The sequence below is a fragment of the Macrotis lagotis genome, chromosome 8 (assembly GCF_037893015.1).
Source record: "Macrotis lagotis isolate mMagLag1 chromosome 8, bilby.v1.9.chrom.fasta, whole genome shotgun sequence".
NCBI classification, from domain to species: domain Eukaryota; kingdom Metazoa; phylum Chordata; class Mammalia; order Peramelemorphia; family Peramelidae; genus Macrotis; species Macrotis lagotis.
The window spans coordinates 158,658,142-158,671,168 of record NC_133665.1 but is presented as its reverse complement, the minus strand read 5'-3'; the positions used below and the strand labels follow the sequence as shown (position 1 = coordinate 158,671,168).

The window sequence follows — 13,027 nt, the reverse complement described above, 5'->3', positions numbered from 1 at the left end:
TTAGTTACACTGACCAGTTGGGTTCAGTTGAATCTAGAATTATTTTGCTTTCTAGAGAAAAACTATCAGTTCTTGATCATTCAAGAGAAGCAGTCTTAGAATGAAATGGGTGAGTGACAAAGAGAAGGACTGAGTCAGAGCTCAGTCAGAGACCTATAGCAGAAGAAGGCTGTAAGAAGCCCCTTTGTTTTGTGGATAAAGTAACTGAGGACTAGATGCCTTAAATGACTGATCGAAGGTCAAACCCATTAGATAGAGTCAACATTCCAATCCCAGTCAGGCAGCCTTATCCTCTAAATATATTTTTAAACAACTCTGAAATGAAGGGGACATCACCATGCCCATCTTGACACAGAACCAAGTGTAGATTGTGGGACACTTTTCGCTTATTTGCTTCTGGATCAGTTTTCTCTTTATCATTCATAAACATGATGGAGATAGATTAAAGGGTATTTGCTCATTTAATGGAATACTTCCAATTCTTTTAAAGCTAGCTAATACTAGAATGGGGAGGCGGAGGGAGAGGATGTGACTTCCTGGCTGTGGGGAAATCCCTTGACTAAAGCAGATCTGTCATTGTTTAGCAACCAATAGTCAGGACGGTGGATAGCTAGCTGCAGATGACACAATCCACGAGTTCCAGATGGAACTGGAACTCAGATTAACCTGCCTCTAAACCAGTCCTCTAGCCACTCTATACACCCCAGCTGCCTCTCTTATTAGTTATATACAGTGAAAGGTTTAAACATGCAAGGGAGCAGCATTTTCTAGAAATCCACCCAGTTGGGGATGTAAAACAGAAAAAAAATAGTCATAATCTGTAATACCATATTGAGAAAAAGTCATTTCCATTGATTTGAAAACTGACTTTGTGTCACAGTAGCACCTTCTGTGCATAAAATAAAGATCACAGAATGCCCTTTAAAAGTTCACTACACTGGGGGAGGGCATGGCAGCTAGGTGGCGCAGTGGATAGAGCACCAGCCCTGGAGTCAGGAGTACCTAAGTTCATATCCAACCTCAGACACTTACTGATTATCTAGCTGTGTGGCCTTGGGCAAGCCACTTAACCCCATTTTGCCTTAAAAAATTCACTACACTGGGGCAGCTAGGTGGTACAGTGGATAAAGCACTGGTCCTGGAGTCAGGAACTGAGTTCAAATACAGCCTCAGACAATTACCTAGCTGTATGACCTTGGGTAAGTCACTAAACCCCACTGCTGAGCAAAAACCAACAAAACCCCAACTCCAATTAAAAACTACGATAACAATACAACAGTTCAGGTTCGTCTGGCCACCAAATGGTTAACCCCCACCTTCAGGAGATAGCTCCCTATCTTCCAGGTTTCCCTAACACCTAGAAAATGCTGACTACTGATAGGTCCTACTTCTGAGGTCACTAAAATCCCATGAGGCAATTTGGTGCCAGTCTTTTTTATTTTATATTTTTTTTCCCTAAGGAAGACCTCAGTTCTCCATCAGAGGCATGCAAGAGCCCAAAGCTCAGCACCAACTTTGCAAGAAGTTTCTCTGGGCAAGATTACATAGTAACTTCTCCTTTGCCAACAAGCCCCTGCTGAGGATCCTCACCCCCCACCCCATGTATCCTCCAAACCTAAGTTTTATGAGAAAAAGTATCCGTCTTTTTGATACAGCGAGTTTCCCCGAACACTCTAAACGGGCCACAAAATTGCAAGGAATGAGCAACTGGGCTAACAAAGAATGCTAAATCAACTCCAGGAGTCGGTGAATGGCTGACTTATAAAGAGAAGTATCTCTCCAACTAGTCAGGAAGTCCCCATGGCAAGGCCGACTTTGGAAGCTAGTAAGTGGCCCCCAGCCCGGCCACCCTAGCAGCATAAGCACCAGGTAGGCTTAAAAGTAGGGCTTCTGTTTTTATTTTGGCAACACCCCCTCACACTCCTTTTGTGCGCCTTCCCAGTGGAGTCGCTGGGGAGGAGAGGAGCTGTAAACATTTGCCCCTCGCCGGGTCCGCCAGCTGCTGAGGCTGCAGTTTGACAGACAGACGTGTCTGTGGGTGAGGAGGGAGAAAGTATGTCTGGGGAAGAAAGGGAGGGGGTCCTAGTGGACCCCATGCTATACATGCCTAGGCCAGGAAATTACGGGGGAGGGGAGGGGCCCGGGGCAGGAGTACCAGAGCTACCGCCCAGATCGCCCCTTGCCCACCCGCATTCCCCGCCTCCCTCCCTGTCCCCCCGCCCCGGGTGTCGCAGAGCCCGGGTGGGCTCAGGCGCAGCTTCTATTCCCGGCTCCGCATCTGCTCCAGTCTGGCCCGCCACAGGCACACAGCCCAGCCAAAGCGGCGGCGCCCCCCGTCCCCTCCCTGCGGTCCCCACCCCCCCCCACACACAACTTGCCCCCAAGCCAAAGCAAGGAGCCGAGGGGGAGGGGAGGAGGAGGAGGAGGAGGAGGAGGAGGAGGGGGCGTCGGCACGTCGGCACTAACTTTCTTCTGCTCGCCGAAAGCACTGGCCGGTGCCTCGCCCTCCACCTCAGCACCCCGGAGAGGGGAACGAGGCTGCAGATAGAGGGAAGCTGGGGAGGAGGGACAGTTGGGGGATAGGCGGGGGGGGGGGGTACCGGGGCAGTAGACGGCGGAGAAGGCTAGTGGAGGGCGATCCGGCTGGGAGGGGGCCGTGACTGGGCAGGAGGGGCGGAGTCCCTAGTTAGGGGAAGGGGTGATGGCTGGTGGTCAGGCTGGGGAGAGAGGGCTCAGGAGATGGGCGGGGGGTGAGACACTAGTGGGGAGAGACGCCGGTGGGAACGAGGGGATGGGGAGGCTGGGAAAGCGGGGGGCCGTCGGTGGCGGCGGGAGGTATTGGGGATCGGCCGGAGGACCGGGGCAGGGGTTGGAGCAGGGGATGGTGGCCCGTGCACATACGAGATGGGGGGGGCGAGTCACCGGCGAGCAGGACAGGGGGCCGCTAGCTGGGGGCCAAGTAGGCCATGCATGGTGGGGAGGGGGCGCTAGCTAGGAGGGGCGTTGGGGAAGGTGGGCAGAGGCGGTGGAGGGGCTCTACAATAGCCGAGGAGGACGGAGCTAGCGGACTGCCCGGGGGGGGGGGGGGGCTGGGCAAAGGTGGGTGGCAGATCCTAGGGGCGCCACTCGCGGACAGCCGCCCCGGTGGGGAGCGGATGGCGGCGAGGGGGGCGCCGCCGCCCGCCGCCTACCTTGGCGCCCGGCGCGGCCAGGCTGCGGCTGAGCGAGTCGAGGCGGGCGCTGTAGTGGGTGAACTTCTTCTGGTAGCGCAGCGCCGTCATCTGCAGCTCCAGCTGCACGGCCGCCAGCTGCGCCACCAGCGCCTTCTCGCGCTTGCCGGCCCGCAGCGCCTCGCGCTTCAGCTCCTTCTCCAGGCCGGCCACCTGGGCCTGCAGCGCGCCGCCGTGCGCCTTGAGCGCCTGGAAGCAGCAGTGCGCGCCGGGCCGCAGCTCGCGCTGGGTCAGGCCCAGGCCGCAGCCCTGCTGGCACAGGCCGGCCGGCCGCGCCTCGCAGCGCTCGCGCATGTGGCCCTCCACGTCCTTGCGGTCCAGCACCTGGCCGCAGCCCGGGTGGCGGCAGCGCGCCGGCGAGTAGTCGCACGCCTCGACGTGCTCGGCCAGCTGCTGCAGCTTGACCACGCGCGGGCAGCCGCGCCCGTGGTGGTCGCACTTGATGTCCAGCTTGAGGATGAGGCTCTTGAGCGGCAGGACGTGGTTGAGCTCCTTGGCGGACAGGCGCCGGCAGCGCACGGGGCAGCTGCCCTGCTGCACGGCCCAGGGCAGCACGCAGCCGGCGCAGAACACATGGCCGCACGGGGTGGTCAGCGGGTCCTCCAGCACCTTGTGGCACAGGTTGCACTTCAGGTCCGGGTCCACGTCGCCGTCGAAGCGGTCCAGCTCGAAGCCCATGGTGGGCGGCGGGGGGGGGCGCGGCGTCCGCCCGCCCCCCGCCCCAGGCCGCGCGCTCAGCCCCCCCCCGGGCGCCCCCACCGGCCGCCGAGTCCGCGAGTCCCGGGCGCGGCTCGTGGGCATCGGGGAGAGGCGCCGCGCCGCCCCGCACCCGGGCCGCCCCGCGCCCGACTGGCCCCGAGCTCCGGGCTCCGCGCGGTCCTCCCAGGGGCGGCGGGCGGCGGCGGCGCTTACCGCATTGGCGCGAGTCGACGCGCAGCGCCGGGCCCCGGCCGCTCCTCCCCTGCTCCCCCGCCCGCGCAGGAGGGGCCGGGGGGCGGGAGGGTCGGGCCGGGGGCCCGCGGGGAGGAGGGCCATCTCCCAGGGAGCCCGCAAGCATGCGCACCGGGCCGGGCTGGCGAGGCGGGCGGGGGTCCGGGAGGGGAGGGGAGGGGAGGGGAGGAGCGGGGAGCGGAGCGGGCACTTTCCTTCTCTCCCCTCCCGCCCCGGCAAGTTGGAAAAAGATGAAAATGCAACTTGGCGACGAGATGCAGCCAACTTGGCTTCTTTTGTTAGCAGCACCGGGGCCTCTTAGAAGACGTTTCAAGGCTGTTCCACCCCCCTTCTGGCCCTCTAGCCCTGCTGCTGCTGCTGCTGCTAAGAATCTGCAGAGCGCAATTGGCCAAAGCTTATGCTCTTTATTTCCAGACTAGTTTGGGAGGAAAAAAGAAAGAAAGAGAGAAAAGAGAAGCGGAGGAATGGCAAGACTTTCCCTTTCACTTGTTGCTCCTTATGGGCCTGCCCCAAACCCTCGGAACGTCTCTCAGGTTTATCTCAGAGGCTGAGTGCATGGACCTGAGTCCGCCATCTGACTCGAACCTGGGCAGTCCTTCCTTCCCTAAACGTTTATTATCTTCCTGCGCTGGGGCAGGCCCAGGGGTGAAGCCTGGGGACAAAAAACAAGGGGGGGAAACCAAACAAACAAAAGCTAGTAAGCAAAGCTCCCCGGGAGCTCACAGCTTAAAGGAGAAGGCAGCAGGTAAACATTTGTTTCTAAGCTTTGTAAAGGAAAAACCAGGAGCTGATCAGAAGACAGTGAGATCCAGAGAAATAGGGGGGGAAATGTTCCTGCAGAAAATGAGATTTTTTTTTCCAGCTGGAATTTGAAGGAAGTCTGCGAAAGTGGGTAGGAGATGGTGGAGAGGGGGTGAAATTAGAGGAGAGGGGGAAGTCACTAATGGAGAGGGGTCAGTAGCTGGAGGAGAACAGAGGACATTTCAGACTTGGCAGACAAATCAGCGCAAAACCGGGACTGAGCCTTGTTTCTAAAAGAGGCTGAGAGTGCAGTTTTCACTGTCGCCCCCTTCTACACCTAAGGGTCAACACAGCACAATCCGACAAGATTTTTGTTTCTTTCTTTTGTTTTGCTATTTCTTCATCATTCTAGAGGGGGGACCATGACATCAGGAGAGGTGGTGATGATGATGATGATGATGTTTGTCCTTCATTCTAGAAGAAGGTGACATCAGGGAGGTGATGCCACAAAAAACCCTTGAATTGGATTTGAGTGAGGGGAGCTGTGCTTAATCACCAAACTTACTTTCTCCTCCAGAGTCATCTGGGTCCGGTGGCCAGATAGGAATCAGGAGGAGTGGAGATGACCCTGGGTGGGAGGCAACCAGGGTTAAGTGACTTGCTCAAGGACACACAGCTAACGCCAAGTGTCTGAGACTGGATTCAAACTCTCATCTTGCTGACTCCAAGGCCAGTCAGTGCTCTGTCCACTTCACTACCTAGCTAACCTTCCTTTTATTTTAATTTTAGACCTACATCAGATGGTAAAGTGAATAGAGCAGGAATGGAGTCAGGAATATGGGAGTTCTAATCCAACCCCAGGCACTGGACACTTAGTAGCTGTGTAATCTCCAGCAAGTCACTCCTTCCTGATTGCCTCCCATCCAGGACCATCTCCAGTGATTCATAACTGACCACTGGACCCAGGTGGCTCTGGAGGAGAAAATGAGACTGGTGACTTAGCACAGACCTCCTTTCACTCAAATCCAATTCATGTGCTTGTCATGACCTCACCTCCCTGATGTCAAGGTCTTCAAGCACAAAGGACAAACATCATCAGAGCTGGGGGTACAGAGAGATTTTTGATTTTTCTGATTCTAAGACAGCTCAGATGCCGTTCCAATGGTTTCCAAGTATTTCTAAGTTCATTTGAGGTTTTCTTGGCAAAGAAACTGGAACATTTTGCCATTTCCTTCTCCAGATCGTTTTACACATGAGGAAACAGAGGCAAATAGGCTAAGACACTTGCCCAGGATCAAACATCTAGTAAGTTTCTGAGGCCAGATATGAACTCAGGAACATGAGTCTTCCTAACTTCAGGCCTGGCATTCTATCTGCTGCCCCACCTAGCTGCTTCTAATGTGTGTGTGTGTGTGTGTGTGTGTGTGTGTGTGTGTGTGTGTGTGTGTGTGCCTGTGTGTACGCACAGACATACACACAAAAACTCAAGCTAAATACAACTACTCTCACTTATTTTAGTGGAATTTGTAGGACAAGGAGGATTGATAATGTAGAAAGCTGGTGTTTTGTTCAGCTGTAATTCCAATAAGGGAAAATCTGAATTCATAAGAATGAAAGGGATACGCAGAGTTTTGTGATTAGAATTCCCTATCCTGGACCAGATTCTGAAATGGAAAGTTCCGAGTTATGCAGATACTGCATTTCTGTGGAATGTAAACCAAAATTACATCATCACTTGCGGAATTGCCCCCCCCTTTACAATACAGTTTTATACTTTAGACTGAGCACCCTGACTTTTTAAGAAGAATGGTTCTCTCCATGATCCTAATAGTTACTTGACCTTTTTTAAAATTCTTTTAGAAAGGTTTTATTTATTTTGAGTTTTACAATCCTTTCCCCTATTCTTACTTCCCTCCCCCACCCCCTCAGAAGGCAGTCTGTAGTTCTTTGCATTGTTTCTATGGTATACATTGATTTAAATTGAATTTGATGAGAAAGAAATCATATCCTTAAGGAAGAAAAATAAAGTATAAGAGATCACAAAATTACAGAAGATAACTTTATTTTTCTAAATTGAAGGTAATAGCCTTTGGTTTTTGTTCAAACTCTGCAGTTCTTTCTCTGGATGGTATTCTCCACTGCAGAGAGCCCAAAATTTTCCCTGGTTGTTGCACTGATGGAATGAGCAAGTCCATCAAGGTTGGTCATCACCCTCATGTTGCTGTTAGGGTCTACAATGTTTTTCTGGTTCTGCTCATCTCACTCAGCATCAGTTCATTCAAATCCTTCCAAGCTTCCCTGAATTCCCATCCCTCCTGGTTTCTAAAAGAACAATAGTGTTCCATGACATACATATACCACAGTTTGCTAAGCCATTCCCCAGCTGGAGGACATTTACTTGATTTCCAATTCTTTGCCACCACAAACAGGGCTGCTACGAATAGTTTTGTACAAGTGATGTTTTTACCCTTTTTCATCATTTCTTCAGGGTAATAGACCCAAGAGTGGTATTGCTTGGTCCAAGGGTATGCACATTTTTGTTGCCCTTTGAGCATATAAATGACCTTTTAAAAAAAGGTATAATACCCATTTGTTCTTGGACAGACTTCTCCACTAAACTCTTCCCCAATGCCTCATTGTGACTAAAGTAACTCTCAGTTATTCAGGTTTAACTAACTCCCAGAAAATAGTCACCAAATTATGAATTTCATTATCATAGCAACTTATAAAGATCATTTGCTAAGGCAGTGGTTTTTAAAATGTGGTCTGAGGAATCTCATGGGTCCATGGGGTCAAAAATATTTTTTATAATACTAAAACATTTTAATTTCTAATATCAATAGCTATAGCCCACATAAAGTTTTTTGAGGGATCCTCAATAAATTTTAAGAGTGTAAAGAAGTCCTCATACCACAAAGCTTAAGAACAAATGTACTTAGTCATGATGGAGTTGTGGCAAAAAAGACCATCCATATTGATGAATTCACAGGGCTCTAAATGATCATGGTATGGCTATTGACAGATTGGATAAATGGAACATTTGGGGCACATGTATGCAATGCTCAAGGTTTGGTTTAACTCTGTTTTGACTTTCTGAAAGAAATGACATTAAATATAAAGCATATTGCTTCCATGAAGTCACACATGCTCTTCAATGTGGGTAAGGCAATTTTAACACCCTAATCCGTGATTACAAAGAGTGATGCTATTCTGTACAAGGACAAATGCAGGTCTACATTAGATGTTGCTCTCTAAAACACTATATTTTCAACACTTTTAAGGCACCCAGTGGAGGAATCAGAGTTGTACTAATGGTGGCTATGGGGAGAATCCTTACCTTAAGTTTCCTCAATTGTCAAATGCCCTTAGAAACCTTCTAGTTCAAATCTCATAATGCTATGGGCCTAGCCATTTTGTAATGGAGTCCCCTAGACCTGCTGAAGCAATGGAATTATTGACTTTCTTTGGGCTGGTCTTATCAAGAAAAGACAGAATAGGATTCATGCAGTCATGGTGACTCTTGGAGGAGAGAAACTCCAAGTAGAAAGCTAGTCTCCTCAAAGTTTTGTCTATGTAGCCACTTTGCCTTACATAGTACCTAGCTAGCATTCAATAGGCATTTAATAAATGCTTCTTTGTTTAAGAAGAGAAATGAGAGGATCATAGAATACTAGAGCTATGAGTGGTCTGAGCTATCTTCTACTCATTTTACAGATGAGGAAAGAGATTGTGATAAAATATTCAATGTAATCCAACATATAAGTATGAAGGACAGGCAGGTGGCATAATAGATAGGAGACTGGACTTAGAGTCAGAAAGACCAAAATTCAAATGTGTAGACAAGTCATTTGATTCATGCCTGCCTCAGTTTCCTCACTGTAAAATGAGGATCATAGTTGCATCTATCTTCCAAAGGTTTCGAGGGATAGATAAATGAGATGTTTATGTTTATTAAAGTGCCTAGTACTGATACTTTAGAAAGATTTATTCTCTTGACTACTATGTCAAGGTAGTAAAGTTACAAAGACAAAAGTAAAGACCAAAAAAGACAAAGACAGAAAAATAGTCCCTGTCCTCAAAAAAATATTATATTCTATTGAAGGAATAAAATCAATAAATAGCCAAGTAATGCAAAGTGACATTATTTTCACTTCAAAAATGAGAAGGCCACAGCAGTAAGCAGCTTGAGCCAGCAGGGAGCAAATACAGAGATGTGACCTAGCTGGGGAAGAATGTTGCTGATGAGCTCAGAGCCACCAAAGAAAACAGTATCTACAAAAGAAAGTACCGGCAGTATAAAGGACAAGATCTGGTGTGGCAGGACCTACTAGAAATGGGGCCACATTTTTAAACATTGAACAAATAATACCTTGATTTGCATAATCTTGGAAATGGAAGAGAGAAACCTTTCTATTCACTTCAACAGACAGTAAGGAAAAAATAGGCAATCTATGAAAAGCATTATTCTAAGTAGGGGCCTGTGGTTACAGAAACAAAAACGTAACAAAAATTCTCTGCCTTCAAGGAGTATTCTGGTATATCTAGTTGGCTGCTCAATTAGAGATTGGTCCAACACACACACACACACACACACACACCCAAGGCCACCTTGTATAATCCCATTATTTTAAAGATGAGGAGCTGAATCAGAGGGAGACTAAGTGACTTACTCAGATAATACACTTAGTATCAGAGACAGAATTTAGAACCAAGTCATCTTCAGGCTAGAGCTAGTATACTTTCCACATGCTACATGATTACTATATGACCTACCTTTCCTTTCTTTTACTATGACTAATCATTACTTACTGTTGTGTGTGTGTGTGTGTGTGTGTGTGTGTGTGTGTGTGTGTGTGTGTGTGTATGTGTGCAGGCAAGCCATGAAGTATAAACACCTTACACACCACCCCCCATACAAAAAACATAGCAGTTCCCCTGGGCTAGGATGTTCATTTCCCTTCTATGGGGGCAAAGGTGGCACTTTTAGCAAACATATAAGTTTAGAAGTGAAGGACCTTAGAGATTTAATTTTAATAAAAGGAGAGGGGATAATGCGACCTGATCATTGAGGAAGGGGAAAGTCCTGATTCCAGGAAAATCATCTACCCAGGTGACTTCCAAGCACAAAATATCTTTTCCTTCTTTGCTTTAAGTTCCTTCTTGGCTTGTTAAAACACCTGAAATTCCAGCAATTGGTAGGCTTTTTTTTAATGTAAAGACCTTGAGAAGAGGTAAGAAATCATTCACACAAGAGTATAAATTAATTCAAGCAAATCATCTTCCCCTTAATACTAAACAGATCAGTTTCATTGAAAGATTGAAAGGTTTAAATTGAGGGAAAGGAAGCAAAGATACTTTTGAAACTGGGCACACTTCTTGAGGATAAGGTCAACCAGAGACCTTCAAAGTGGAGCGCAGAGGAATATAAAAATATTATAGTTGTTGGAAGCTGGGACAACTAATACTTAGCAAGGGAATAGGAGCCAGGACCAGGGGAAGATATTTGGGTATCTTTAGACATGGGACCTACCACATAATAGGCACTTTATAAAAGTATTTCACAGTGCTTAGCAACCAGTGATATTTGTTGACTGTCGACTCTCCTTATTTGAAAATTGAGCCCTGCTTGTTTCTAAGTGAAGCTTTGAGCTTCACTATAATATATGACTCAATGGTCAAAAAATAATCACAGGTCATAGTAAAAAAAATTATAGGAGTTTTCTGTTATTAGAAATATATACATATATCAAAGGAGTAGGGCCTGGATCTCCAATTTCATGTAGAACAATGAACTCCTAAGTGAGCAAACTCCAACAAAGCAGGTCCTGGCCTCTTCTGCAAATGATGGTCCTAGAGGATTGTCTAGAAGTACTGAAGCCTAAGTGATTGTATCTTATATATTTTATAGATGAGGCACTAAGGTGAAGAAGGTTAAGTGATTCACTCAAGGACACACAGCCAGTATGTATCAGAAGCAGGGCTTGAAGTCAGATTTGACTAGATTGACCGCTGTAGCATGCTACCCCAACTTCTAATTCAATGCTTTTGCTCTATTAATTATTTCTTATTCATATGAATGTAGTTTACATTATACAGACAACTGGTGGAGCCAGAAAGACTCAGCTTGGGGAGTTTAAATCTGGTGTCACATTTACTAGCTATGTGATCTATTCTGAGGAAGTCACTTAACCTTATTTGCCTCAGTTTCCTCATCTGTAAAATGAGGTAGAAAAGGAAATGGTAAATCATTCCAGTATCTTTGCCAAGAAAACTCCAAATAAGATCAGGGAGATGCAGACACAATTGAAATGATTAAACGACAACAGAAAACTTGCATTACATGTATTTGTTTTCATATTGTCTTTTCCATTAGGTTGTAAGTTCCTTGAGGGCAAGGACTGTCTCAGCCTTTAACACTGCACGTGTCAATATAGTAAGTCTCAATAAATCTTGATTTCTACTTTCAGAAAACTGTGATGTTTGGGCTCTTTAAGGCCAGAGACTGTCTGTTGCCTTTGTATTCCCATAGCTTACCTGGCACATAGTAGGCAATTAATAAATTGATTGATTGAGCTATTGATTGATTGGTTCCTAATTTTATAACTCCCCTCCTCCCTGGGAATCTTCCAAGTCTGTGTAGCCCCCATCTCTACTCCTGCAAAAGGAAGTCAGAGAACTTGGGCATTTCATAATTTTGCCTAGGGCCAGTTGGGTCCCTGTCCAAGACAGGAGGATACTCATTGCTTTCTTTACTAGCTTCTGTCTTTCTTCTCCCCTTTTCTCTTTCTTTCCTTTTCATTTCAATTCATGAGAGAAGTAGGAAGCATCTTCTGAGAGCTGTGGATTTTTCTCTTCTTCTATTTCCTTCTCATGCTCCCTTTATCATTCTGCTTATGCTATTATTGCTGCTTATAGCATGAGTTAATTGACTTTTAATAGATTAGTCTGGGAATTCCACCACCATGGGAAGATAGCTCTGACTTCACCACTATGACCCATAAACTTTTATTATAAAACTAACTCCCCAGTAATTTACAAATGAGTTTTTATTTCACAATGGATGGGCATATTCAGGACATTTTAACATCATAATCTTTATTTTGTGAAATGTGAGTGTGTTTATGTGTATACATAAAATGTAGGTATATATGTATGAAAATGAAAATGTATGAAAATGTATATAAAACGAAGTACAGAATGTCCTAGATTTGGAATCAGGATATTTGAGGCCAAATTTTATCTTGGCTATTTATTACCTGTAAGAATTTGGTCAAGTCATGTCACTTCTAATGGACTCAGTTTCCTTGTCTGTAAAATGAAGAGTTGGTCTCTATGAATTTCAAGTCACCCCCCCCCCCAGTTCTAAATCTCTGATCCTATGTTCCTAAAAGGTCATAGACACTGAAGGGCCTTGCAAAAGTCACAGAGATTTAGTAAATGACCAAATCAGGATTTGAACTTGGTTCTTTCATCCCCATACTAGTATTTACAAATCCTAAAGCAATAACACAATTGATAGTAATACAACAATAATGGCTAAAAGGGACCCTTTAGACCATCTAGACAACAAGTAATGCTAGCTATTATTATAGATGAGGAATTAGCTCCCAGACCCATTAAAACTGAGAATGAAGAAATTCTGTGTTCATGGCCTGTCTATGGTTTATATACCAGTTCAAGTTTAGAAAACTTCAGGAAGCAAAGACTGTTTTGTTTGGTTTAGGAAAATACTAGTTCAGATTACTAATTCTAAAGATAATGAATGAGATATTACCTAGAGAAATGCACAATTCATATATTGTGTGTGTGTGTGTGTGTGTGTGTGTGTGTGTGTGTGTGTGTGTGTGTGAGAGAGAGAGAGAGAGAGAGAGAGAGAGAGAGAGAGAGAGAGATTGCTATTTATCCTTCATTCTTAAAAGGGACCAATGACATCAGGAGGGTGATGTCTTTACTTACAATTGGATTGAGGGAGGGCTTTGAATAGCCACCAGTCCTCTCTTCTCCAGTCATCTGAGTCCAGTGGCAAGATATAGATCAGGATGATGAGAGATAAATACAGAGATAGAAAAAGAAACACAGAGACAGAGACAGGAAGAGACACAGAG

The 13,027-nt window shown here is 46.6% G+C and overlaps 1 protein-coding gene across 2 annotated transcripts in view; it reads right to left on the bottom strand.

The window, feature by feature from the left end:
• PDZRN3 (PDZ domain containing ring finger 3) overlaps window positions 1-3,923 on the bottom strand; it is a 275,866-nt gene extending 271,943 nt beyond the window's left edge. For both annotated transcript variants that reach the window (XM_074198710.1, XM_074198711.1), the window contains exon 1: window positions 3,192-3,923. In XM_074198710.1, the coding sequence (XP_074054811.1) occupies window positions 3,192-3,908 (717 nt within the window). In that variant the 5' untranslated portion in view covers window positions 3,909-3,923. The remainder of the gene's footprint in view (window positions 1-3,191) is intronic.
• Between the last annotated feature and the right edge of the window lie 9,104 nt (window positions 3,924-13,027).